We start from the raw sequence: 26,947 nt of genomic DNA, 5'->3' as shown, positions 1-26,947 counted from the left end.
TAGAGACATTTGAAGGTATTGCTGGAGAAGCCAATTTGTGTCTTTCACTTTGCATATTGTTGAAGCCTCATGAATTAATCATCGGCAGGGCAAAAAATTAGCTTCTTCAGATACACATTTTGATGGGTCATGAGGGAGAATGTAAAGTGATCTGTAAAATATTCTACTGATTCTCTCAGTATTAAATTATTATGGCTACAGGTTAATTTCAGGGGGAAATCCCCCTCCCTTGATTGAACTGAATAAGGAAGTTAAAAATGCAGGCTTTGTTGTTCTCTTGTACTATGAAGAGAAGAGCTGGTTCTTTTAAGACTGAGGAAAGCCATCCACATGGTTTTGTAGCCCTTGGCTTAAAAAAGTTCTTTTTAATAAGAAAGGTGGTGCTCGTGCCCACCACTGTAATAATGCAGCTGATTATGTGGTGCCAAATGCAGTTTTGCTATTTGAATGTGAGTTAAAAACAAACAAGCTGGCAACTAGCAATAGCTTTCAATGACAGAGCACTGGACACCCTCTTTGATCCTAATTAATGCTAATATAATGTTCTGTTACTTGGAAATTCACCCCCCCCCCCACTAAACATGTTAAATGCCTTTCCTTTCAGCAAATGAAACAGAGCTAGCATTTTTCTGCATGGATGATTATAGAAAATATAAAACAAATCCTGTTGCAAGCTGGTGAAGATTTTGAAACGTCAAAGAAATTCATTTTCTTTCTGTGCCTTTTTGAAATGTCATACTTAAAATCTTAAAGGTGCGTATCATAAGTATAATGAGTTCATTTTACTCATAAGGTGTACATGGAATAAGAGCTAAAAGTCATTACATTGATTTTTCAGGGCTCCCCCGGGTTACGAAAATAATTCGTTCCGCCGCCGCTTTCGTAACCCGAAAGGCTTCGTAAGCCGAAAAACCCATAGGCGCTAATGGGGAAAAGCCGCGATTTGGTGTGAAATAGCGCCGAAAAGCACCAAATTTTTTTTTCGTAACCCGAAAAAACATTCGTAACCCGGAACAGTTTTTTTAAATACATTTTTTTCGTAACCCGGAAATTTCGTAACGCGGCGCATTCGTATCCCGGGGTACCAGTGTACATTATTTTCTTCACTTCCTTTTAAACTTAAGATACATGATGTGTCATTGCTTTGTCTCTGTAAAACGTAACTCCTTATGATAAGATATGAATAGAGATATTGTTATATTTTCTTGGCTACATTAGAATTCAAACATAACAACTGTACATTCATTATAAATAAAGACCTGTATTTATGAATCTAGTTGCAAGAGCTGAGAGAGGACCTTCAATGACTGCTGCTCAGATCCTTCTGTCCTGCCACAGTCAGTTCTTTATAAAGCTCACTGTCCAGTAGCCTTTTCAGTGTGAAGGAGATGAATAAATCCACATAGAGAAAAAAGGTCGCAGACATGTCAGATATTCTAGATTCAAACTCACTTCTGCTGTCAGAAAGCATGCTAAATTCTGTTTTTGATTTTGATTTTTAGGAGCTTATCAGAATTATAAGAAAAACCTTGTTCCAACAAGTTACAGTGGTGGTATTGGCTGTGTGAATGAGTACAAAAGAAAAATATTGCATTGCAGATACAGTGAAATACAATACATGTTCTCCATAGAAGAGTCACATGCCAGCCAGCCATTGTCTGTAACTTCCCATGTGCAGTTGCTTATATTGTCATAAAGAATTTCACATTCATGATTTTATATATCATGGTTTAGCTGCTACTAATAGTTTACATTAAATATATGATTATTTCAAATCCAAAATATTGTCACAGACAGGAGTGCAATTCTGAAATCCATGGTTGCATGATCTGTGGTTTCACCCTTGGCCTGGCCCACTCCTTTTGTAGGATTTCCTCCATCTTGAGTGGAAGTGGAACCTCTGCAGCCCCTAATTGGGACCCTTAGACAAACTGTGAGAGCCTAGCTCAGTGTTTCCCTAACTGTGCCCTTTAAGAGATTTTGGACTGTGTACAGATCCTGGATGAAGGCCTTCTCAAACTAGCTGTATCCTTCCCATTTTGATCAGGGAAATTTGGGTGTTAAGAGTAGCAGCTGGAGTGCAAGAATACATCTGCACCACTTAAGTGTTTGACACAGAGGAAATAGTATCTGTTCTCAGATTTAAGATTAATAGTTTCTGTCTTGTTTTGTTTTTTAAAGCAGGAGGGAGGCACTGGTGTGGTTAAGATTATTTTCATGACCTGACAGCACTTTTTTCCTTTTTGACATATATTTTCCAATCTTGAATTGATTCTTTCTGAAGGTTACAACAGTTGTTTCCTGCTGTGCTTGTATTTCCACAGTGTCCAGCTACACATATTAATATTTTAAAAAAATCAAAATCCAGTCTTTGATGGAATGATTAATGCTGCTATTGTTTGATTCTATAGTGCCGTGGCAGCCTGGCAGGACACTTCATAGGGGCGAAACAGATGGGCAGGAAAAAGTGTCTTGAAGCTGCCTTTTCAGAAGCCACATTGAAACCCCACCAGCCACACTGTTGTCTCACAAGGCAGCTGGAGTGCTCATGTCATGGTCACGTGATATGGCTTCAAGCCAGGAAGAAGCGGGGAAAAGCTGCTTCTTTTTGAAACAGCTTTTCTCTGCATAAGGCACCTAAAGAGCACTTTCGTGCTGGCTTCAAGGAATGTGTCATTTAAATTCCACACATTCAAGTCAGCCTGAAAGCATCTCTTTTTGCCTGTCTGTTTAGCCCCATAGACAGACCCAAACAGTGCATCCTCTTTGATTACTAGAGATGATTCTTCTGTATTATTAGTTTCTTAAGTGTTGTTTTACTGTGTGTTTTCAGTTAGGCTGGCTAGGGTTGTTAGCTGTTGCCGTCCAACAAAATGTGGAGGGCTTTTTGCTCATGTTCACCTGCTATGTGGTGGGTTTAGGATACATATCTGACTAGGCTAGGGATGATTCAAGGATTTTGGGAAATGTGCAGGTGACTTTTTTATCTGGAGTCTCCACTATCAAAAGAACATATGATTTGATATGGTTCTTGCAAAATTATGTTAAAGTTAAAGTAAAGCCTTTAGATAGACAGCCATATAGAAAAGGGGTGACACTGTGGTCACAGGCAAGCTACTTTTCTTGTAGGTCAAGGTAACAAACAAACAAACAAACAAGCTTCATTTATATACCACTTTATACCGCCTAAGCAGTGTCCAAGCGGTTTACAACTGTAAGCTAATTTGCACCCAACAATCTGGGTACTCATTTTAGCAACTTCGGAAGGATGCAAGCCTGAGTCAAGCTTGAGCCCTTTTGCTGGTCTTGAACTGGCAACCTTATGGTTTTGAGTGAGTAGCTGCAGTACAGGCATTTAACCACTGCACCACCAGTGGTAGGGATCATATGGCAGTTAGATTCTCAGATGTAACTGCAGTTCTCATAATTTTTCACTGTTGGTTACATAGGTTTAGGGCTGTTGTGACATATGATCCTCACTCCTGTTGTATCAAGATATGGTTGTTGAGTTGTTGTTGTTGCTCATTGGCTTCAAGAGTAAATGCTGGTAGTCTGAAAATTGACCAGAATACCTGGGAAAAGCATAGTAGTAGCAAGAATGATTTTGTAGTTAGTGGGAATGTAGACCTATGGTGTGAGAACATTATCCTGTTGAATCTAAGGAAATTGCCTTTAAACTTCTCTATGCTGAATTTGTCCATGGGCATGGGAGTGTTTGGAATTTTTTAAAATTGAGTACAGAGAAAAATGGAGGATCTGTCCCTATTTAAAAAATTTACTCTGTTTTTGTCCCCCCCCCCCCACAGGAGTTGGCAGTTCTAGAAATTCAAGAGAAAAATGTAAAAAACAAATTCATGACATGCTAGTTCTTCTTTGATTTACTGTTGCAATGAAGAGCTTTGTAGTTCTGAAGATATCACTCATGACCTTGCAGCAACATCTGAAATGTGGAAGCCCTCATTACCCTGTGAGATGTTTTCAAGCTTTCTTCTGGTTTTACTTTTTTATTTTCTGTGCTTGTTTCCCTTTGGAATCAATAAATGTTGTTATTCCTTCACACGAATGAATTCCCCCCCCCCAATTGCCCACCTAACTGGTTTGATGGAGATATGAGTGGATCAGGCCTCAAGGTTTAGACAAAATCCACTGCTGCTTTTTCTGTTCTCCCTGGTATTCTTTCCAGGATGAATAGAAGAGAAAGGAGGGAAATATTCTGGGATCTACCTTCTAGCCACATCATCACAGTTTGCAGTTTCTTCCACCCACAACCACATACATTGATATGGAATCAGAAAGCAGGCTCCAAGTGTGCACATTATTTGTGCTCAGTTCTCCCTCCACACCACTATTACTGTAAAAATAATGGAGGCCTTCTCAGATTTTTGTTCCCAAAAAGTGTTTGGAAGAAGAGCTGTGCTAAAACAACTGTTTTTCTGCAAAAGTAGAATTGGTAATTTCCAAAACCCCTTTTCTTCTACTGTATTGGGATTTCCAGCATGTCAATGCATATGTGTGTGTGCTGTGTGCTTTCAAATTGTTTCCAACTTATGGTGACTCTGAGATGAACCTATAATGAGGTTTTCTTGGAAAGATTTGTTCAGATTTGTCATCTAGTGGGTTTCATGGCCAGGTTGGGAATTGAACCCTTGTCTCCAACATCCTAGTCCAACATTCAAATCACTACACTATGCGGGCTCTCAACACATGCATACCTTATCTTACATAAATGCACAGATTTCAGGCTTGTGGCTACTTTGAGTTTACTGATGTTCCTTGGTGTTTATTGTCACTATGAGCTGTTCTATGAATGACAGCATGTGGTTAGCTACGAGCAGTTTCAGTATGCACCACTATGAGAGACACACTGCTTATTCAGTGTACTCAAACAGGTGTAGAGTAAACCAAGAGGTAAATTGGTGTCCAGCAAAAGCCACAAGGTGTCAGTACAGCCTATCCTTTCTTTCTGCAGAGGCAAGAGAAAAATCATGTCTTCCTGAATAAAAATCAATGAACTGGTTTAACCTAAATGCTCATGCTCAGGAGCCAGTGAAGTACCAGAGGCTGCAGAGACAGATACTTGCTGTACTGAGGATCCTTTAAAAAAGCCAGTGTAGCTTCCTAGATGCCCCTTGTATAGAGAAATATTTCCTATATATATGCTTGTATAAGGACTTTGTTGCATGCTGTGGACAGGCTGTTATCATATATACTCGACTATAAGTCGACTTCATGTATAAGTCAAGGGCAGGTTTTGGAGCCAAAATTATGGATTTTGTTATGAACCATGGATAAATCGAGGTTAAAACCTAGGGTGACAAAGGATGTGAAGGATGAAGCAACAGAAAACAATGCCAAAGAACTTACAAAATTCCAGGAGGCATCACTTTTTGTGCTCATATTAAAAGCTGGATTGATGAAAGAATAGAGGGAAGTCAATGCTTCCAAGACAGATTACTCTCTTGCTTTTCACCAGGGGATAATTCTTTATATATATATAACAGTTAAAGTACACTACTTACATTGTCCCGTGGATAAGTCGACTCAGGTTTTTGGGGTCACTTTTTTGACTAAAATTTCTACACTTATTCATGAGTATATACAGCAATTCAATTTGGTGAACTTAAAACCATCAGGTTTCATTTGCTGGCATAATGTACATACATTTTAATAATAATAATAATAATAATAATGTTTATTTATATACCGCTTTTCCAAATTAGATCAAAGCGGTGTACAACAGGAATCATGTCTTCCTGAATAAAAATAAAAAATAAAAAAAGAGAGAATTTTCTTCTTTCTCCTGTATCTTCAAGTTAACTCTGATTTATGGCATCCCTATCATAGAGTTTTCTTGGCAAGATTTATTCAGAGGAGGCTTGTCATTGCCTTTCCCTCATACCAAGGGTGTGAATTTCAATTGCTGAGCATGAATTCAAACCCTGGTCTCCAGAATATTAGTCCAACACTTAAGCCACTGCATCATGCCAAATTACTTGTTGTTGTGTTCCTCAAAGTCATAAGGTTTTCTTGGCATGTTTCTTCAGAAGGGGTTTGCCGTTGCCATCCTCTGAGGATGGGAGAGTGTTACTCTCTGGTTTTTTTTATGCAGCTCATTCATACATTATTACTGAGTTTGATTTTTAAAGGCATTAAGCTGTACTCTTCTGTACATTTACTTGGAGATAAAAGTGCAATTGAATTCTTGCTTCTGAATAAACACGCATAGGATCAGGTTCCATGGCTTATCAAAGCATACTTGTGTATAGATGGAAGCTTTATTGAGATTAATGAAGGATTACGTCTGAGTCAATAAGGTCAAAACTAGGCATAATGGATACATTTATAAATGTATAAAAAACTTGGGAAGTAAGACTTGCTCACAGGAGAGAGAAATATATCTAATATTTTCTGTCCAGTTGAACATTACCGTACTGTTCTTGAAGTGTCATCTTAGTGTTGAATGGGAAAAAACCCCCTCTAAATCCTACTTCAAATGAAGCATTGGCTAGATCCTAGTAGTTTGAAAGAGAAATTCTGCATAATGGAAACTGGTAGAATTGCTAAAATTCCAGTGCAAATACCTAGGGAGCATTAAAAGCTTTACCTGCAGAGGTTAAGCAGAGGTACAAGAATTTAAATGAACTCATTAAAAACCAACTGCCAAATACGCTCATTAAAATTCTGCATCCCCTAACCAGGAGACCAGGAGACAATGTCTTTGACATGTTGCATTCTTTTGAAGAACTGGCTAAAAAAAATGATGAAGAGGGAAAGATGCCCATTGCCTTTTCTCTCCTTACATATTAATGCTATACCTTCCTTCTGTAGACATTCAGGTAACTTTTATTGCCTTGGCAGTTTCAGGTCAGTGTGGGATGATGGGGAGATGGAGGAAACTGTCATCTTCTCAAAAGACTTGCTGAATCTGCACAGGTCCTTTTGACAAGTGTGTTCTACCCATTTGGTTCCTCTCTTCCTCCTTTATTCAAGACTGCCCCTTTTCACAAGAAGCTAAAGTGCCAGGAGATGATAGCCTCCATCTACCATAGGATGTCCTCTCTCTGAACCTTTGCAATGCTATCAGGAATTCACCCCTTCCTGACAAGGGGAGAAGGAGAAATGTGCTTTAGTTTGCAACACAAGGGAAAAATGCAAATGGACTTTAGAAATAGCCTTTTATTGTAAAGAAGTAGTGGTAGGGTACATAGCAAATAACACCTAACATTAATGTTTCCATTTCATGGATATGTCCTGATTATATTTTAAACATGATGGCAAGAACAAAAAAAGGGACCCATTTTGAATCAGGATGGTAGCTGGTTAAGTCTTCCAAGGCACAAATTAGGCAGTGCATACGTCACATATTTCTTATATTACAGCAGTATATCCATACAGAATACAAATAGAAAAATAACATTGGTGTATTTTCACACAAGCATTACATAACCCTTCTCTCCCAATACTGATGGATTAACTATGCAGAAAGTATTTATATAGGGCATTTTGTTTCCTATTGCAACTCCCCCCCAAAAGAAACCCAAAAAAACCCAAAACCAAAAAGTTACTTCTGGAACAGAACAGAATCACTTTTCAAATGTTTTCTGGCAATAGAAACATTGGAAGCTGTTCAGTGTACACATGTAAGGACAAGAAATTCTGAAAATTGGCTACTTCAACGTTTACATGTAAAGCAGTTGGCATTATTGAAGAAATATGAGTAATGTGTATGAATATAACAACTACATGAGCATCTTTTGATATGGATCAGATGGTCTATTGAATTACACTTATTAAAGCTGCACTTTCTTGTGAGCACTGCACATTAAAATATATAGGGCAAAACTGGAGGCTTAGTTTGATTTAAAGCATGCTTCTGGAACTCATGGTTGTGGAGAAAACTGGAAAATATAAGTGCCATCTAATGAAAGCAGAGAGCCGTGTAGGATGGCTACCAGGAAGCTGACGTCAAGAGCCTTGCACAGTTCTTTTTTCTCCCAGTTTCCAATATTTCTTGCCCCGCCACCAGATTCCATGCTTAGTCCATTGTGCCAAATGGTTGTATTGTTAAAGCAGAGCAAATTATGGAAAGTGAATCCATGTATACACATTTAGATTTCAGAATTAACATATATAGAATGTGGGGTGTATGCATCTGAACTCTTTGTTACTCCTGAGTAGCAGCCTTTTTGTTTTCTGGCTATAGTTGGATACCAGTGAAGGAAGAAGCACTGTTTTTCAACCTTTGATTTTCCACATGCTGTGGATTTCAGCTTTCAGATGCCGTAGCTAAAGTGGCCAATGATGTGTAGTCCTGAAGCTGAAGCCCCTAGAATCTCAAAAGCTAAGAACTACTGGACACAGGTCTTCCATGAGACCATTTCCTTACAAACTCTGCTCCTCTCACCTTCTCTTTGTTGCCTTCATTATTTGGCAGATACCCTGTTGCTTCTTAAGGGAAAATTAGTAATTTTATTTGTCCTAATGTTGGCATCTTTTTGGCTTTTTCTTCCAATGTATTTGATAGCTTTGGAAGGGATCCTACCTCACCCCTAGCATTAGCAGTATCACTGAAGATCACAGCTTTCCAGACACATCAAATCTCTGATTTATACTGCATATAAACTGATCAATTTGTCTCTCTTTAAAAACATATCTCACTTTTGCTACTAACCCTTGATTAAGAAGCTGTTTTTTTAATATAAAAAACTATGGAAAAGACATTCAAAGGGGTGATGTCACCATTCACAGCTTTCATACTGTGTAACACAGGTTCTGAACAAGACTGTATAAAATATATGTGAAGATGGTGCTTGTTATAAACCCACTCTTAGCATAGCTAAGAATGCCCTAGTCACAGTGATACCCAACACATTTCTGAGAACTTAAGTAGCCAGCTGCACTCCCACAAAAGAAGGACACACAAACCTCAAAGTGGAGCAACAAGTCAAGTAGAGTTTTCTCATTCATACCTCACAGCTGTATTTGAAGCTGCTTTGCACTTAGCAACAAGACAGATCCATGGGGAACTTCTCAAGAGATATTTGACTACCAAGTGTCAATGGGAATGATCACACAATGGCAGTGAATTCCAGGTTATTTGAAAATTTTTGCTACCTGAATTAACTATTTTTGTCTAGAAAGGTCAGCCTGCGTAAACAGAGTTTTTGCTTGTTCGACTGCCTGATGCTTTTCCTGCATAAGTGCTTTGGATGCCTTTCAGGCTCCCCTATGATCATGTTCAAAACTGACCAAAATTCTGGGCAAAGTAACTGATGAGTATGGAATAGGGCTTGGCCAAACAGCTTTACCCAGACGTGGTGTGTGCCAATTAGACCTTAACCTGGAATCTACATGGGCAGGATCTCCATGCATATGGATAATATACAGATGCTTCCTAAAAGCTTGAACCCTATACTACTGAAGTTCTAGCCTGCACAGAAGGCTTTCTGCGTTCAGATGCCTGCTGACATTTGTGCTACAAACATGTGTGAGGGAAGCTATTTGGTCTAGCCCCTTCCCTGCTCACTTGTTATTTCCACAAATTTTGCAGCTCAGTGGCTCAGTAGACTCAAGAGCATCTGGACAGACCACCCATGCAGAATTGCCAAACTGCTTAAAAAAAACTTTCTGGACATTTTTTTTTCTGTGAATAATATAAAGGAACATTGTCACTGCTGCATACTGCATTTCTTCCCATAATTCTCTGTGAAACTTCTGTGTCAAATTCCACACATTACCTATCTGAATTCAAGTAAAGTGAAAAACCCTGTGTGCAATATATGTATGTATATTTTCTTTGAACTGTGGCATTCTTGATCTTGCAGTATGTCGTAAGACAAGATTCATATTTAACACAGAAGCTTGCAGGTAAGCTAATGTTCTTTTTTTATATCTGCAGATTGTCCTATAGTCTTGTGACCTCACAAAGTTGGGCAGTGGGGACCCGTTCTGTCTATAGAGCATAGTGTTGTCTGTCCTGAAAAAATGGGAGAAACACCAGAGGCCTGAATCCTGTTCTAGCTATATGCAACAGTTAGTGGGACTGGAAGGGAATGTGACATTAAAAGATGTACTCCTAGTAGTTCAGCAGAGTTGCTTAGCAGTGGTCATATGGATAAATATAAATCTGTTGGATGTGTGTATGTGTGTGTGCACACTGAATCCCTTCCTACACGTGCGCTTACTGTAGTGACACAACAAGCAGACTATTGCCCTGATTCTATAGTTCAGTTGTCTTCAATATTTCTACCTCCCAATGTTTTGGACTTCAGTTCTCAGAATCCCTGACCACTTACTATGCTGGCTAGGGCCTCTGGGAGTTGAAATCCAAAACATCTACAAGGTCAGTAATAACATGATAATGTTCATTAACTGTCATCCTCCATTTACTGTATGTCAACTATTTGTGTTACACTTGGTAATGAAGTGTCACCATGATTTTTTACTTTATTTTGGACAACACAGATGGGAGCGTCAATCAGCTTCATTCCACTTTTCATTCTAGTTTGTATTAGCTATTCAGCTGCCTTGACACTCAGTGGTTGCTCTTTATGAAGGCCCTCCAAAGTTTGTTTCATTGTTACAGCTGTTGCCAAATCCTCCCTGATTAATCAAACAAATATTCATGATGAATCTGGTTTGCATTTGACTACTACACATCTTGGTGCCAATTTGGCAAACCAAGAAGAGAAAATGGGGTTTCAATGTATAACCTCTCCATTATGTGATGTTTTGATTTGCCTTAAAGACAGAGAAAACTGGGTGGAAATACAGTGAGGGTGAACTGTGGCCCTCCAGACATTGCTGGGACTGAAACTCCCATCAATCCTAGCCAGCATAGCCAAGGGAGAGATAATGTATACTGCTGCCTAATGTTACCTAATAGGCCACAGTTGCACAATTAAATTAAGATTTGATATTTAAGATGTCATATTCTGACCACCTGTGAATGTGTGAACAAGTTAATGGCTTGGAGAACTCCCAATTCAGACAGATGTGGACTAGTGTGTACCTTAAAAATAGATGTCCCTCAACCATCAGTTGCAGGGAGCAATTGTATTTGTCAGTGTGTTGGAGACAGTAGTACAAATCTTGTGCTCTTCAGTGGCTTGCTGACAGCCAAACACTTTCTTCCCTCTTCTGTCCTCCCAACATGTAATTTCCCCAATACTGCTTTAAACAATAATTTCACAATCTTGCTCATGTACTGTGATATGAATCTCCCTCTCTATGTACTCTTTCCAAGTTATTCTTGGAAAAGGGAAGTTCTTCCCTTTGAGTTATCTGAAAATACCGGAGTAGGAGATTAGTAGAATGGAGAATGACACAGAATCAGAGCTATTGGAGGAAATGTTCCTTGTGAATCATCTATGCCTGAAATGTGCTACTTTATGTTACTGTGGATAGCTGCCAGCTTGTGATCACTCAGTCTTTGGAATGGAAGTTGCCATTCAACCTCTGCACTTTTTGTTTGCAAGAAAATGAATTAATTCACATTTTCCTTGACCCAACAGACAATGCTAGGATAAGGAGCAAGACTGAAAAGTCAATGTAGCCGAATTGGATAACATGTTAACAGGCAATGGTCTATAGCATTTTTGCAGTTTCATTTATCCGTAGGTATCAAAGGGTTGACTGCAATCATTATATGAATGTGAAATGTAAATTTGCTGCATGTAAGGGGAAAGACTGGAATTTCTATGTGTTGTAACACGTGCCAGGGAATTAAGTTGATTGGGAAAACAAAAAACATTGGAAACATATAAGAACAGAAGGTGGTATTAAAAGGTGTGGTTGCTGGGCCTGTGCAAGAGTGGGAATTATCCACTCCTTTATATGTTGATAGACTGCAAGCTCCTGCAGCTCTAACAAACACAGGCAAAGTTGAGGAAAGCTAGGTGTGTAAGTCACAACATCATCAGGGGGGCTGTCTTATTCTCATTCTTGTTTTATCGGAAGCAGTGTAATTAATGTAACATGTAGCTCCAATCTGAGATACAGTACTATTACATCAAGTGTTAGCTGCTTGTGAGAACTTGTCCTAGGTGAATTTTTAAGTTGGTTTGGTATCAAGATTGTGGTACTCCATAAGTTTACCTGGAAATTTGCTTGGAAATTAATCCTGTTGAATACAATACAGCTTGTTTGCTAGAAAATCTGCTTAGTGCTCAACCTGCTCATCCAAACTAATTCTGGTGCACCAAGAATCATCATTTGCAGGCAATCCTAAGTGTCATTCATTATAAATAATTATTAAACATACACAGTACATTTGCTCCTGAACAAGTACATAAAGGATTGCTGTCTTTAGAAAAGCAACCAGCTGCTGGGTGTCCAAAGAGCCACAGAGAAAACAATTCCCAAGTTATGTTCCACTCTTATATTGATTGTGATCCTGTATTTCCAGAGTAGTGTTATTTTTTCTTTCTTTAAAGTGGCAAAGCTGAAGTTTTGCACTGATGTTTTAAGGCAATCATTCAAAAAATTTTGCTAGAGAATTATCTGTCTATTATAAATGTTGTTCTACCCGCTGGTGTGTTGGTAACTCCCCTTCTGCCCAAAAATCATGCCAAATAAAATAGCAGTTATCACCCACCACTCAGAGATACCAAACAAACAAACCTCCTTATAAAACCCAGAATCTTCATAGTGCTCTTTGGGGGAAAAAGGTGCAGTGTCACACAATGCTGCTGCTTTCTCCACTCGAAAACTCCTCAGATGCTCTGGGCAAAGTGAATTTGACGTACCTGCCCCTTTCCCACCCATTCCTGATGCGCCGCAGTCTTTCGTTCATACAAGGAAGATGGAAGAAAAGTTTAGCCAGGATTATGGCACATGGCACCAGTAGCGTGAGGGTAAAGGTGGGAGGCAGGTAGAACTTGTATTGGCTTTCATCAAAGGCCCTTCCCCAGCCGTAAGTCAGGGTATGGAGAGTGCTGATCACCAAAGCAACAAAGCCAAGATTGGACTGGAAAGGAGGGGAAAATGTGTTATTTTCCTCAAAGTAAGGGTATGGGTAAAGGTAGTTCTTGACATGAATGTCTAGTCATAAACAATTGTAGGGGGTGATGCTCATCTCCATTACTAAGCCGAAGAGCCAGCATTGTCCGAGAACTGTTTTGGTGGTCATGTGCCCAGCATGACTGCACTGAACACTGTTACCTTTCCACCGAAGTGGTACTATTTATCTATATCCATTTGCATGCTTTTGAACTAGGACTAGTGATGGGAGCTCACCCCATCATGCTGCACTTAGGCCTTGAACTGGCAACCTCCGATATTCTGATCATTAGAATTGACATTTTAACCACTAAGCCACCACATCCCTATTTCACATCCCTCCATATCAGCAAGCTAGCAATTTGCAGAACATCCATGGACAGCCCTGCCCCATTATTGTCAATGGCGGTGTGTGCACATACCTATTTCAACACAACTGCTCATCCATTGACAATAATGGGACTTGAGGTCCCATGCTTTTGAGTATCTGGGGAGAGGGTTCGGAAAGAAACCTTCACTGACACTGAGGGCCTACTGTATTGCAACTACAGCAGGCCCTTGCTATTCACTGGGGTTTGGTTTCAGGACTTCCTGTGGATACCAACATCCATGGATGTTGAAGTGGCATAGTAAAATTGTGTCCCTTATATAAAATGTAAAAAACTAATATCAAAAACACTGGTTTGGACCCTAAGTACTTGTGATAACAACTGTCCTCATTGAAAAATCCTGTTTACTGCAGGTGATCCTCAGCCATTAGTTCTCCCACAGCTCCTTGTGGCTTCCAAAAAAATGAAAATGGCACTGCAGGAGAAGGACATGAAAATCTCACACCCACTTTCTCCTACTGGAAGCTTTGATGGATCAACATAGGTTCTGTGAAGAAAAAGAGCTTTCAACTGTTCTGACATGGAGTCAAAGGCTTTCATGGCCGGCATCCATAGTTTTTTGTGGGTTTTTCGGGCTATGTGGCCATGTTCTAGAAGAGTTTCTTCCTAATGTTTCACTAGCATCTGTGGCTGGCATCTTCAGAGAATGCTTGCCTAGAAAGGAGTTGGGTATATATATACTGTGTGACCCTGGGAAGGCAGGAGTGATTTGCATGCCTGGTGGCAGGCCTCAGGGTGGGAGGGTATGCAAAAGAGGATTAGTGTCTGTTTGAGAAAGTGGGTGCTAGGAAACCCTTGACCCTGGGAGATTTCTCATTTGCATTTGTTGAGTCTTCATCTTGCTGTTTTCAGGACTGGTAGCCAAACCTTGTTTACTTTAAGTCATTCCTCTTTCCTGTTGAAATTGTCCAGGTGTTTGTGGATTTCACAATGGTCATTGTTGGCATGGTCCAGAATTTCAGTGTTTTCAAACAGCATTTTATGCCCAGGATGGTTTATAACATGTTCTGTTCCTGCTGATTTTTCTGGCTGACCCAGTCTGCAGTGTCTCTCATGTTCTTTGATCTTTGTTTGCACAATGTGTTTGGTGTAAACTCTTGCGGCTGTGAGAGGGTCTCTCTGGTTCTTGGCTGAGTGAAGCATTTGCTGGATTTTTTTCGTCGATTTGTAAACCATTTGAAGGTTGTGTTTCCTCACCAGTTTCCCTATTCTGTCTGTGACTCCTTTGATGTATGGTAAAAAATACCTTCCCTTTGGGTGGCTGCTTGTCTTCCCTCCTCTGGGTTTTTCTGGGCCTGGCAGCCCTTCTGATGTCAGAGTTGGAGTAACTATTAGCGTGTAGAGCCCGGTCCAGGTGCTTCAGTTCATGTTCCAAGAAGTGGAGTTCACAGATCCTTTTTGCCCAGTCTACCAGTGTTTTTATTGTCCTTTTTTGTCCTGGGTGATGGTTTGAGTTCTTGTGAAGGTATCTGTCCATATGTGTAGGTTTTCTGTATACTGTGTGGCCCAAACGTTGTTTAGGTTTGCGGGATGACTAGGATATCCAAGAATGGCAGTGTTCCTTTGTTTTCTTTGACACTTTCACCATTTGGAGCCATGGAGAAGAAGATCTGGCTGTGTTCCTGAACCGTCTGAACAACATACACCCTAACATCCAATTCACCATGGAAAAAGAAAAGGAAGGAACACTGCAAATCATTCCTGCCTTCCCAGGGTCAGACAGTATATACATACCCAACTCCTTTCCAGGCAAGCATTCTCTGAAGATGCCAGCCACAAATGCTGGTGAAATGTCAAGAAGAAACTCTTCTACAACAAAGCCACATAGCCCGAAAAACCCACAAAAAACTTTCAACTGTTCTGTTTGTGGGATGGAAACAAGACCCAGGCCATTATCCCCAGTGAGTTACACAGTTGCTTAAATAAAACCTAGCAAAGCAGAGATATTTTAATTTATTTTTAGAGAATATAATGTTCAGTGCAATCCCTTTTATCTCTCTCAGATGTAACCCCCACTGTATTCATATACAAAGATTTCCAGCCTGATTGGAAAATATTCCAGAGCCAAGGAAATGCTGGACTTTCCTCCCTTCCCAGTGCACAATTCCCATGTCTCAGTGGAGACTTCAGTTGTCTATTAAAGGCATATCTTCTGCTCATGTAGGACCTTTCACCGCTAGAGGGCAGAGAAGCAAAAAAGACCATTATTTAGGGCAGAGAATTTTGTGAAAGTGCAGCTGGAGAAATGTAAAGAAAAATGATTAAAAACAAGGCATTGAACTGACTGATATTAGCTGTTGAGTTTTCTATATCTCACACAGAACATATATTTAATATTAGTGTTCCTATTTTTGTAGAGGGCTAGGTTTATTCAGAGGGAGTTTGTACCTGCAAGTAGCTGTGTTTTCTGAACTGGAGCATCTCAGACGACCTGGCAAGTAGCTTTCAAAACTGAGGAAATGCTTTAAACTTTATAAAAAACACTCCCAAGTTCTGACATGGGGAAAATTTTACTAGACAGAATGAAGGCATTGGTTAAGACTCGTGACCCTTCTGTTTCATCATCTTTTTTACTTAACCTCATGATAAATCATGAGTCTATAGAAACTCTCCACATCAGCTTGCACTGAGTATATGTACAGCAGTGTTCAAAGGCCATAGGAAGCAGATTTCCAACACTGGAACCTTGCATGTGTTATTCCTATAGGGTAGTGGTTGTGGTGACCTTTGTTGGTTTGTAATACATTTCACTGGCCTTTAGATATTGAAATGATTTTGGGAAGATTAATCTCTGGGGGAGAGGGTGTGGGCAACTCTATATAAACCTTCTATATAAGCTCCCTATTCAATAAGTCAAGGATGAGGGACTTTCAGCCCGTGGGGTTGCCTATGCCCACACACTCTTGTGTGATCAGTGATTAGAGATAAGGAGCTTAAGGCTGAAAATCACTGCATGGACCTGAGCTGTGCTCCTCCTGTGTAGCCTTGCATTACACATTTTAACTGGGCTTTTTATGCTAAGAGGGAAAATGTCTGAATCAATATGTGTTACATCTGGTCTTACCTATTGTGGCTTGGCCCCACTGTACCTCTTGACTTCACCCATCGCTGGATTTATAGCTCCCAAGAATATCCCTAAGTAGGATTTTGGCCCTCGGATGCACAATTCTCCATTCTTCATGCTAGTGAGGAATGGTGCTTCCGCATGAGCTTGGAAAACTAAGGGGATGAAAGCATTCGTTTGGATACCCTCCAAATAAAAAGGCTGTTCTGGTACAAAAGTCTCTGCACATATTCATCTGTCACAGCTTTTCCACTAAAGAGGAAACTACTGTAAATTTCTCTGAATTCTGCTATCAAATAAAAAAGTTACCTACAAATCTATTTTCTCAATAATTTTTTTAAATCACAAAAATATCTGCACTTGTCTGACTGAAATTTCAGTACTATCACTACTAATTGCATCTGATTCTGGTAGATAAACAAAAACAGTCATAGATAGCTTTTTGATTTCCAGCAACAGTTAATGCTTAGTGACAATTTTTCTGGATTTCTGAGTATCAACCTGAGTTGGAGATCCAGGCCAAAATGGATTGTTTTCTGAATGGCTGAACTGGGGTCTGAATGGAATGTAGTTCTTAGTGGCCTTCCATAATTTACCCAGTCTCATGCCACTATCATGTTATACATGGCTGAACTGAGAGAGAGCTAGCTGTTTGTCTGGAGGGAACATTCCTTGCCTGGCAGCGAGGGAAGACAGAAAAATGGCTTTAAGGGTATTCTGCATTTCTGATTTACAAGATTAGCACGAGAAGCAGAGCAGGCGCTCAGCAAGAAATGTTAGGACAGGAAATGAAGAGAAGGATCTAAGTGGATTTGCAGGAACAATTTCTGAGCAAGCAGAGGCATGGTTTGATCTTGCTAGGAGACCAGGATTCATCTCAGCAAGATCTATTTATGTACTATACACTTTCACCAAGCTTGGGTTCCTTTTCCTATCAAAGACAAACCTATCTCACATGAAAGTAACTCTGATCTCTTGTCTGTGGAGCAGTTCTGCAGAACACAGAAATCTGGTTTTTGTGTTGCTTGTAGCCACTTGGTTCATTCACAGGTATCTTTTTAACTCTAGGGTGAAGTAATACTTTGGACCACAGCACTCATATTTTTTTTTATTATTGCACTTGCTGCATAGGGGATAATGGGAGTTATAAGCCAAAATATGTGGAGGGTCAAGGGTTCCCTTCTGATGCAGCCCACTCTGCGTCTCATACAGTCAGCCCTTCTTATACATGGATTTTTTATACACGGATTCAAGCATCCACGGTTTGAAAATGTTCAAAAAAAGTATAAACTTCAAATATCAAACCTTGATTGTCCATTTTTATAAGGGACATATTCAGGAAGTTTGGGGAGAAAGCAGGGTATAGATAGTTGTATTTGAAAAACATAATTAGTTGTGGTTTTGAGACCTCTCAAAAGTAATTAGCCATTGCAATTTCCAGTTACAGCTTTTAGAAAGTTTTTTTTTACTTTATAAACTTTAAAATAGTTACTTTTAATTACTTTAGAACAGGACTGGGCAACGCAGAGGAGGCAGGAAGTCACTTTTCAGTTTGGCCTAGGACTCAGGTGTTGAACTTTTATTTTTTAGATTTTTGAATTCTTTTAATTAAATAACTGAACAATAACATTAAAGAAAATTAGATACTCTACTTGTTCCTTTCTAAAAAAAAAAACCCTCCACAGTAGCAAGCACACAATTCTACTTTATATAATTTATAACAAAAACATTTGTCAACAGAATAGTCATCAGATCTTTCCACACAAACCCTGTGGGCGGGACATAAACCTCCAAGCCATGGACACTATATGTGCCAGATACTGATCAACTTTTAAAATCTTCTTTTGGTCCACTTTTTAAATCCTCTTTGTAGAAACCCCAAAATTCTGGGAAAGCAAAGTGGCAACAGCGCTACTGATGAGTGACTACTCCTGTCTTGATGAAGTTGCAAGAGTAGCCTGGGTGGAAGAATTTCTGCCTCTTATTTGTGTGTGTGTGTTTGTGTATGTCGTACATTTAATTTAAAGCTATTAAAGTTATTAATTTAAAGCTATTAATTTAAAGCTATTAAATATTACTGTTTTAAAGTTGGAGTTATGCCAGAAAAGAGCAAAGTTGTAATTTAGTTATGCTGTTGTTATCTGGGAAAGGAATTAATTATGAATAATTGTTATGTAATTTATAATTATTATGTAACTTAAGAGACACAGTGGCTCAGTGGTTAAGACACTGACTCTGACAACTGCAAGATCAGCAGGTCGGCAGTTCGAGGCCCAAGCACCGTGTGACGGAGTGAGTTCTTGTCACTAGTCCCAGCTTCTGCCAACCTAATAGTTCAAAAGCATGTTAAAGTGCAAGTAGATAAATAGGTACCATTTCAGTGAGAAAGTAACAGTGTTCTGTGCAGTCATGCTGGCCACAGGATCAAAGAGTTATCTTTGGACAATGCTGGCTCTTTGGCTTAGTAATGAAGATAGATAGTCACTGCCCCCCACAGTCGAACACGACTTGACAACCTTGTCAAAGGGGAAACCTTTAACTTTAATGCAACCTATACATCACAACTTATAAATCGTAACTCGGTTTCCATTATTTGGCTCATGGCAGCTATGTCTCCTATCCAGTAAGAATAATAGGCTCTGGTGTAGAGGCCTATGAAACTGTCATAGGGAGCACTTTGGCTGGGAGATTCTAGTTTTTACAGTGGAATTATGCCTTATATTGAAATGCACACAAACAAGACATTAAAGGTGACCATCAGATTGTTTCCCTACTAGGACCACAATAGAAGCTAGTTTTCAATGTCTGGCTGTGTTACCATCAAACTGTCAGGGACTCACTTGATGCATTTAAAATCTGGGGTTTAGCCTATGGGTGCATTCACACTGTAGAAATAATGCAGTTTGTCACCAATTTAACTGCCATGGATTCTTCCTACAGAATCCTGGAATTTGTAGTTTGGTGAGACACCAGCAATCTTTGGCAAGGAAGGCTGAAGACCCTGTAAAGCTACACATTCCAGGAATCCATAAGATGAAGCTACAGCACTTAAAGTGGTGTCAAACTACTTTACAGTGTAGATGCAACCTAAATTTTTGTAGGAGTTACTTTCATGCACAAAATTATTAAATGCACTTATAAAATTACCTTCAGGTTATATGTAAGATACATTGAAAACATAAATGAATTTTGTATTTAAATTTGGGTCTTATCTCGAAGATACTGCATATGTATATGCAAATACAGGTATTCCAAAATCCAAAAAAAAAAAAAAAAAACAAACCCAAATCCCAAACACTTCTGGTTCCAAGCATTTCGGATAAAACAGACCCAATCTGTAGAAATACTGGCCCGGTACATACCGCCCTGAAAAGGTGGGCTGGAGGCGCCCAGTTTTCCCCGGAGGAACGCCGCAGCAGCCAAACCACACGGCGTCCCTCTGGAGCAAAAATAACTTGGAAAAACTGGGTTCTTCTTGGTACACGTGGACACCGTCATCAGTGCACCATTGGTGCATTGTGATGCATTCATGACGGAAGCGTGGCGCCTGGAGGTGTGGACATGGCACCACTCTTGTGTCATGCACACGCACCCCGTATGGATGGCGCCATGTGAAGATGGTGCCATCCATATGTACTAGGGTTCTGGAGCGTGTGGATGTTACGTGCTCTGGAATCTTAGTATCGGCGGTGGCATGCCACTTTTGGCCCATCTGTCCCAGGCCATAATTTTTAGATTTGTTATAAGGCAGTCTCATCCTTTCTTTGTCTGATCACATGTCCTAAGCCATCAGTGGATGAGGTACTTTTCTCTGGTTAAGCAAAAGACAGTTGATCTTGAGTTAACATTCAATTTTTTTGTGAAATTATACACATCCTGTGACTGTTTGGACAGTTAGAAGAGGGCTAAATTTTAACCAGTTTCTAAATATCTCTAATTTCCATTTGTTTTATTTTCTCCCATCTGTTGAAATATGGACTTTTATGCATCTGAAAAAGTGGCACACAAAAGAGCATGCTGGAATATACTGGCTAGTGTTTTCACTTACATTGTTGTTTTTGTCAGTAGAAAATGAGGCTGCATCTGCACTGCAGAAATAATGCAGTTTGAAAACATTTTAACTGCCATGGTTCCATGCTACAGATTCCTGGTATTTGTAGTCTGTTGTGACATCAGAGTGCTCTGACAGAGAAGGCTAGATAGCTCACAAAACTACAAATCCCAGGGTTCTACAGTTGAGCCATAGCAGTTGAAGCAGTGTCAAACTGCATTATTTCTATAGTGCAGATGTAGACTAAGTAATAGAAGTTACCCTGGGGTATATCTGGGAGCCCAACTAGACAGAACAGTGTGGGCATATTCCTTTCCACATATAAAGGGGAGGGTGCCAGTCTTGTTTTAGGAATAAGCAGCGGGTGGGACAAGGGCTGCTGAAACCTCATTTCCTCTCAGATCTGTTCTGCGACTCTTTTTTTCCTCCTGGTTCAGGACTGGAGACAGGAGAGAAAATGGTGACTGCAGCAATTGCAAGGGAGAAGAGCTGAGTATTCCTTTCACTGATAACAGTATTGATAAAACAGAGATGTGAATAGGTACCCTGCTGTGCCTGGTTTGGCCCTGAGAAAATGGCTTGAGGACTGTCCCCCAAATTTACCTGAATAAAACTGAATTCCCTCCAGTTGAGAGAGTTGGAGATGGAAGGAAGAGACGTTATGGCAAGTAAGGAGAGTAAGCCAAGGGCCATGATGCCAAAGGAGATGTAGACCTCCATTCTCCAGACTTCCTCCTCTACCCAGGCATCGGTTTTCCTCTCCACCTGAGGGTGGGAACAATGGCAAAAACATCAACAATAAACCAAGAGAGCTGAAGATACATATTTCCCTCTCCTTATACCATGTGGACTTGAAACATCCCGAACACAGTTGCCTGGTAATTATTTGCCAGAGACGTTAATGATTAAGCAGTATAATCCAGCATATGGGTGACTTCCACTCCAATTTATGCTATTAGGTTGTGCCATTGACTACACACTATTGTTTATCTACAGCACACTCTTTTACATTTGCTCTCTTGCCTCTGCCTTCCAAAGTAAATTTTCCTCTGTATTCAATTACTATCTTTGACATTAGGCGGCATGGTTGTTGTTTTTTTGGTTTTAGTTTTGTTTTTGGTTTTATGTTTGGCTGAAAGCAATTCTTTCCTTCAGCTACAGTTTGCTTCCTGGAGAGGTTATGTGTTTCAAAGGCAACGTGTACTTCCTGGAGAGGTTGTGTTTCAAATGCAATGTGTGCTTGTATTCCTTTAGATCACTGATTCTCAAACTCTGGTCTTCCAGGTTTTGGACTTCAGCTCTCAGAAGCCCTAGCCACCATGGCCAGCAGTCAGGAATTGTGGGAGCTGAAGTCCAAAACATCTGGAGGACCAACATTTGGGAAACACTGCTTCAGATTATTAGAGTTTGTAAGAGAATAATTACCCATGGAGAGCTACTAAAGGAGCTGAACTCAAGATTCAGCCTTGTCCAGTGTTTATAACTGTCTAAACCACTGAGTGCTGAGCTAGCAGTTCTCTGTGGTTGAATTATTTTCCTTTCTAGGCATACATGTAATTTAAACAAGGGTCACTTCTCATGTGGAATTGTAGGCTCATGTTCTAACTGCAAGGCTGGCCCTACCTTTCAGCCAGAGTAAGTAGTGTGGCTGCAGGCTGTGTAAGACTTTTTACAGCCCCTACCCATTTGGGGAGCCAGCATGGTGTAGTAATTTGAATGTTGGATTAGAACTTAAGCAGACCAAAGGTTGAATCCCAGCTCTGTCATAGAAAGAAAACTATTTGGTGAACTTGGGCAAGTCACAATCTATGGGCCTGAAAGGAAGGCAGTGGCAACTGGAAAACCATCTCCAAATAAATCTTGCCAAGAAAAGTCTAGGATAGGGTTGCCATAAACTGGGATCAGCTTGGAGGCACAAGAACAACAAGGAGACCTGTTTTCAATGATAGGCATTTTCTGCTTCAGGAGTAGCAGCTCTATAATTAAACGGGGCACATCCAAAAACCTGACCCCAGTAAAACCAGATATAGACTCCATTGTTTAGATTTTTAATTATTTGTTGCTTACATTTGGACTGATGTGGCCCATAGTGTGTACTGATGGCCTTAGTTCCTTCAAAGTTTGTTTATGCAGATTGAGAGAGCTCCCTCAGACAGCAGAATTTGGCTATCAGCAGAGGGGAGCAAATGTCATAATTCACGCTATAGAAATCCCTTCTTTTGTCCTGTAACTCTTATGAATTATTGGTTTGACCCAGTAGGTGAGGAAACCCTAAAGGCTTTGTATTTACAAGCTGTGTTCAGAAAGAGAGAAAGAGCTAGTGCTGAAGAGGAGCAGAGGTTGCCTCAGGCTAAGACGTACATCCTTTTTAAATAAGGTACTGGAATGTTCATTTATATATTTTGGGGAGGAACAAAAGTGTAAGTGTGTAACTTCTCTATAGTATTTCTATCTATTTTGGTTTTTTTATTTAGAGTTTTAAGGTTGTATCCTCATGTTGCAATACTACTGAGCAGCACATGTAGAAGAGTCCTGCAATCAAGTCTGACACCTCATCAGATGCAGAGAAACTTTGGAACTGTGCAAGTATGTCAAATTTAATAATTTTTGTTAGTATTGTGGCTAAAATTGTATTGGGATATAATGTGATTACATATGCTATAATCAGTTACAGATGGCCCCAGAGAACTCAGAAAAAGGTACATTTCCACTGGCAGGCACAGACTTCTTTATTCTGACAGGCTTTTGAAAACTGACTCTTTCTAAAGAAAGGCTGTTGTATCCCTTTGTAACTGGATGCTGTTTTTAAACTTTAAAAATATTTTTACATTCATGTTTTAAATGGTTTTCAAAAGTATTCACAGTTGTATTCTTTATTCCTTTTCTGCCTCTCCCCCCCCCCCCATAAAACCAGGGCTCTGAGAGATGATGGCAATGTGCCCTTCTGCAGTTGCCCACTTCTGCTTTACAGACTCTGCACCTTAATGTATGTGGGGGCAAGAAGGGGTGCCATTTGCTGCTCTTAGGAAGCAAAATTGCTCCTCCATGCCATTTGATGCCTATGACTGAATAAGTGACTTCATATTTGTCTGTCTGAGAGAAGCTGACAGCTGGAATGGAAAAAGAATGACAACTGGATTTGAGATAAAGATCATTCTGTGCCCCCACCCTATAGTCAAATGCCCGAGAATCACTAAATGTGGCTTAGAGCCTGGCCATGAGAGGACACCCATGTTGTTCTCACTGACCTCTGGGGCACTTTCAAAGAACTTGGGTCCTTGCCAGCTCAGGCCCTGCTTCGTCACCGAAGGTGGCAATTAACATGGAGAGTTGTCTCCAGTTACAGACTATGACCACAAGCATAGATCTCTGGATACTTGGCTGCTGGGAGTCTTAATGGGATTTGGTTTAAGTGCATTTAGGAGAGACGTGTTTCAGGCTAATGGAAAAAAAGAAATGGGATTTGTACTATATTACAGAGCCTGACACTTAGGCCCAATCCATTTATTCTATTAAATCGATGTGATTTGTGAAGCAAGGATGCCACTTGGGGAAAAGAAAAAAAGGGCAATGAAAGAAAGAAATAGGCAGAGACTTGGCTGGGACTTATTTACAAGAGTCACAGAAGAGAAACAGATAGAATTAAGATCCTGTTTTGCCTCTTTTACCAAATACAAATACTTTGCCTCTTGTAACAAATATGATCTGACAGCCAGTTAAGAGACAATGCTTTATATCCTACAGTGGGCTCTTGATATCCACTGGGGTTAGGTTCCAGGATCCTCTGTGGAGACCAACATCCATGGGTGCTCAAGCCCCATTAAATATAATGGCATAGTAAAACGGTGTCCCTTATATGAAATGGCAAAATTAAGGTTTGCTTTCTGGAATTTTAACTATTTTGAATATTTTCAATCCATGGCAGGTTGAATCCATGGATAAGGAGGTCTGACTGCATTGGTTAGTCTCAACTAAAACAGACCCACTGCATCAACTGTTGAATGGTTGATGAACACTTATGAACAATCCATTGATTCAATAGGTTTATTTTAGTTTCATCTACCAACAGAGTTTGGACCAATACTGCAGGGGTAACAAAATGATAACTGCAACTCATCACTGTATCCCATTTTCAATACCACTTCTTATCCTGCGATTCTAAAACTGATTATGCAGAAGCTTCACTGACTTCAGCAGCAGAACCTCTGTGTCGTGTGTGTAGAAATAAATCTACCCAATGGCTGAATAGGTCTAAGAAACAAGAAATGGCTATATAGGTGTAGTAGTTAGGATATTGAAGTGGGAGTAGAGTTGCCAGATGTCCCTTATTTCAGGGACAGGAAGCATGGTCCTTATAGTGCTGGTGTGTGGATGTACCTTCAAGTAGCCTGTCAGTTTCTGGTGAGCTCATGAATTTCATAGTGTTTCTTAAGGCAAGAAATACTCATAGGTGAGTTTGCCTGTTCCTTACTCTGAAATACAGCTTACAGCACCTGATATTCCTTGGCATCTGGGAAATTGTGGATATTATCAGGGGCATCACTAGAAGGTGCAGGCCACACCAAGTGACACCCTAAGCGGGGTGACACCATGCTCCCCAAACATCTGCCATTGGGCAGGAATGGACTATGACGTTCATCTGCACTCCTTTAAAGTGCTATAGAGTGTGGCTGAAAATAAGTGGGGTGAGGCTCAGTGGGAGGAGAAAAGAGAATTTTTAAATTTTTAAAATTCTTTTTAATTTTTTCACTTTAACCACATTGAACTATGTACATGTAAATACATTTAGGCTTTTTGTATGATATTGTAATTTAAAGATGTAGGATTGCCATTACATTAAGTGATACAGTCGGCCCTTCTTATACACGGACTTTTTACACATGGATTCAAGCAGCCACGGTTTGAAAATGTTCAAAAAAGTATAAATTTACCTTGATCTTCCATTTTTTATAAGGGACACCATTTTGCTATGTCATATTTAATGGGACTTGAGCATATACGGATTTTGTTACAGAAGGGTCCACTGTATATGGGAATTATGATTTATGAATAATGTTAGTACAGAAAAACAAAGGATTCTGTATGGTATGGTATGATATGGTATGGTATGGTATGGTAGAGAGATAATGTAGTGGGTGACACCATGAGTTACCGCACTGTGTGAAGCCAACCCTAGAGATGCCACTGGATACAGTGATATACATAATAGAATAGACACATTACAAGAAAACACATGTCAGCATTCCAAAGAACTAGGTGCACAGTACCTGCTTGACGGCCTCACTGAGCAGCAGGTATCGATGGGACCGCCGCATGGGTAAGCATAAGCTGTACACAGCATGCAAAGCTGCACAGAAAAAGCTCAGGAGGCCTATCTGCTTCCTGTGCTGCAGCCACTGGTCGAGCCAGTCTGGGAAACGCTTGTACTTTGTGCAGTGGTACAGCTGAAAGGCAGCTGCCAGTACACCAGGCAAGTAGACAAGTGAGAGCATGACATAGGCGACACAAGGCAGAGTGGTGTTGACGACCTCCACAGGGATCTTGTAGAACTTGTTTTTTTTGTCCTGGATGTAAGGATGTAAAACCTGCCGGACGAAGTTGTAGGTGTAGAAGCAGAGAAAGAGCCCCACAGCCAAAAAGACAGGGATCTTCCAAGCAGGGAGGAGACGGAGGGGGATGTTTTCAATCTCACGGGCTGAAATCAAGGCACCCATGTCCACGGGGGTGAATCCCAGTGTGTGAGCAATTTCCCCAATGGCATGTTTGGCTTCTTGGTTGTCACAGCAAATGAAGACCTGAGGCAAAGAGAGAGACGGTGAAGGACTGGCAAACGGAAACCAGGTGTGCAGGAAAGGGGTACAGCTGAAGGAATCTGGGTAATGCAGAACTATGCTAGCAAGTAGTCACATGCCTGGGGATGTGGTAGCAGAAGATTCCTAAGTTTGTGCATCCTTGTCACTGCCTGCTCCTATGCAGTTAACTGGGCCTTCTTCCTGAATAGAATTGGATAATTACAGCATCTTCAATTTGAAAGAGATCACGAGGGTCACCTAATCCAACCGCCTGCCATGCAGGAATATACAATTAAAGTACTCAAGAAAGATGCTCATCAAACATCTGTTTAAAGACCTCCAGAGATGGAGAGCTCTCTACCCTCCGAGGCAACATTAAGGTCAACTTTAGGACATGAGCCAGAGAACTGTCATAAACACTTTACAAGGCTTTTTGGCAAAGGCCCTCACTTGATTTAAAAATATCATAAATTGTATGAGTTTTAATTGGTTTCTCTAACTAAATCTATATACAAGCCATGGGCCTACATCTATCAGTCTCAGCTAGAGAAGACCCATTGAAATCAATGGAATTGACATGAATGTTATTTTTGGTGAGAGCCACTGGCATATCAGCACATATGCACAGATTAAGTGTTGCTATCCAAAGGGC

General features: G+C 40.2%; 2 protein-coding genes across 5 annotated transcripts in view; one reads left to right on the top strand and one right to left on the bottom strand.

Annotated features, from left to right (window-relative positions):
* C1H2orf76 (chromosome 1 C2orf76 homolog) overlaps positions 1–26,947 on the top strand; it is a 41,755-nt gene that overhangs the window by 13,642 nt on the left and 1,166 nt on the right. For 2 of the 4 annotated variants that reach the window (XM_042446884.1, XM_042445245.1), the window contains 4 exons: positions 605–753; positions 3,807–3,967; positions 22,764–22,880; positions 22,978–23,089. In XM_042446884.1, the coding sequence (XP_042302818.1) occupies positions 605–681 (77 nt within the window). In that variant the 3' untranslated portion in view covers positions 682–753; positions 3,807–3,967; positions 22,764–22,880; positions 22,978–23,089. Of the gene's footprint in view, positions 1–604; positions 754–3,806; positions 4,060–22,763; positions 22,881–22,977; positions 23,090–26,947 lie in introns of those variants that run through there. The other 2 variants (XM_042447576.1, XM_042446085.1) reach the window with 2 other exon arrangements.
* Positions 7,159–26,947, bottom strand: part of STEAP3 (STEAP3 metalloreductase) — a 21,131-nt gene continuing 1,342 nt past the window's right edge. The window contains exons 2-4 of the mRNA XM_042437221.1: positions 25,771–26,298; positions 21,107–21,268; positions 7,159–12,967 (exon numbers count right to left, since the gene is read on the bottom strand). Coding sequence (XP_042293155.1) covers positions 12,677–12,967; positions 21,107–21,268; positions 25,771–26,298 — 981 coding nt within the window. The 3' untranslated portion in view covers positions 7,159–12,676. The remainder of the gene's footprint in view (positions 12,968–21,106; positions 21,269–25,770; positions 26,299–26,947) is intronic.

Source organism: Sceloporus undulatus, chromosome 1 (assembly GCF_019175285.1).
Source record: "Sceloporus undulatus isolate JIND9_A2432 ecotype Alabama chromosome 1, SceUnd_v1.1, whole genome shotgun sequence".
NCBI classification, from domain to species: domain Eukaryota; kingdom Metazoa; phylum Chordata; class Lepidosauria; order Squamata; family Phrynosomatidae; genus Sceloporus; species Sceloporus undulatus.
Note: the sequence above shows the minus strand (reverse complement) of the source record. Positions and strands in the feature narration are given on the sequence as shown.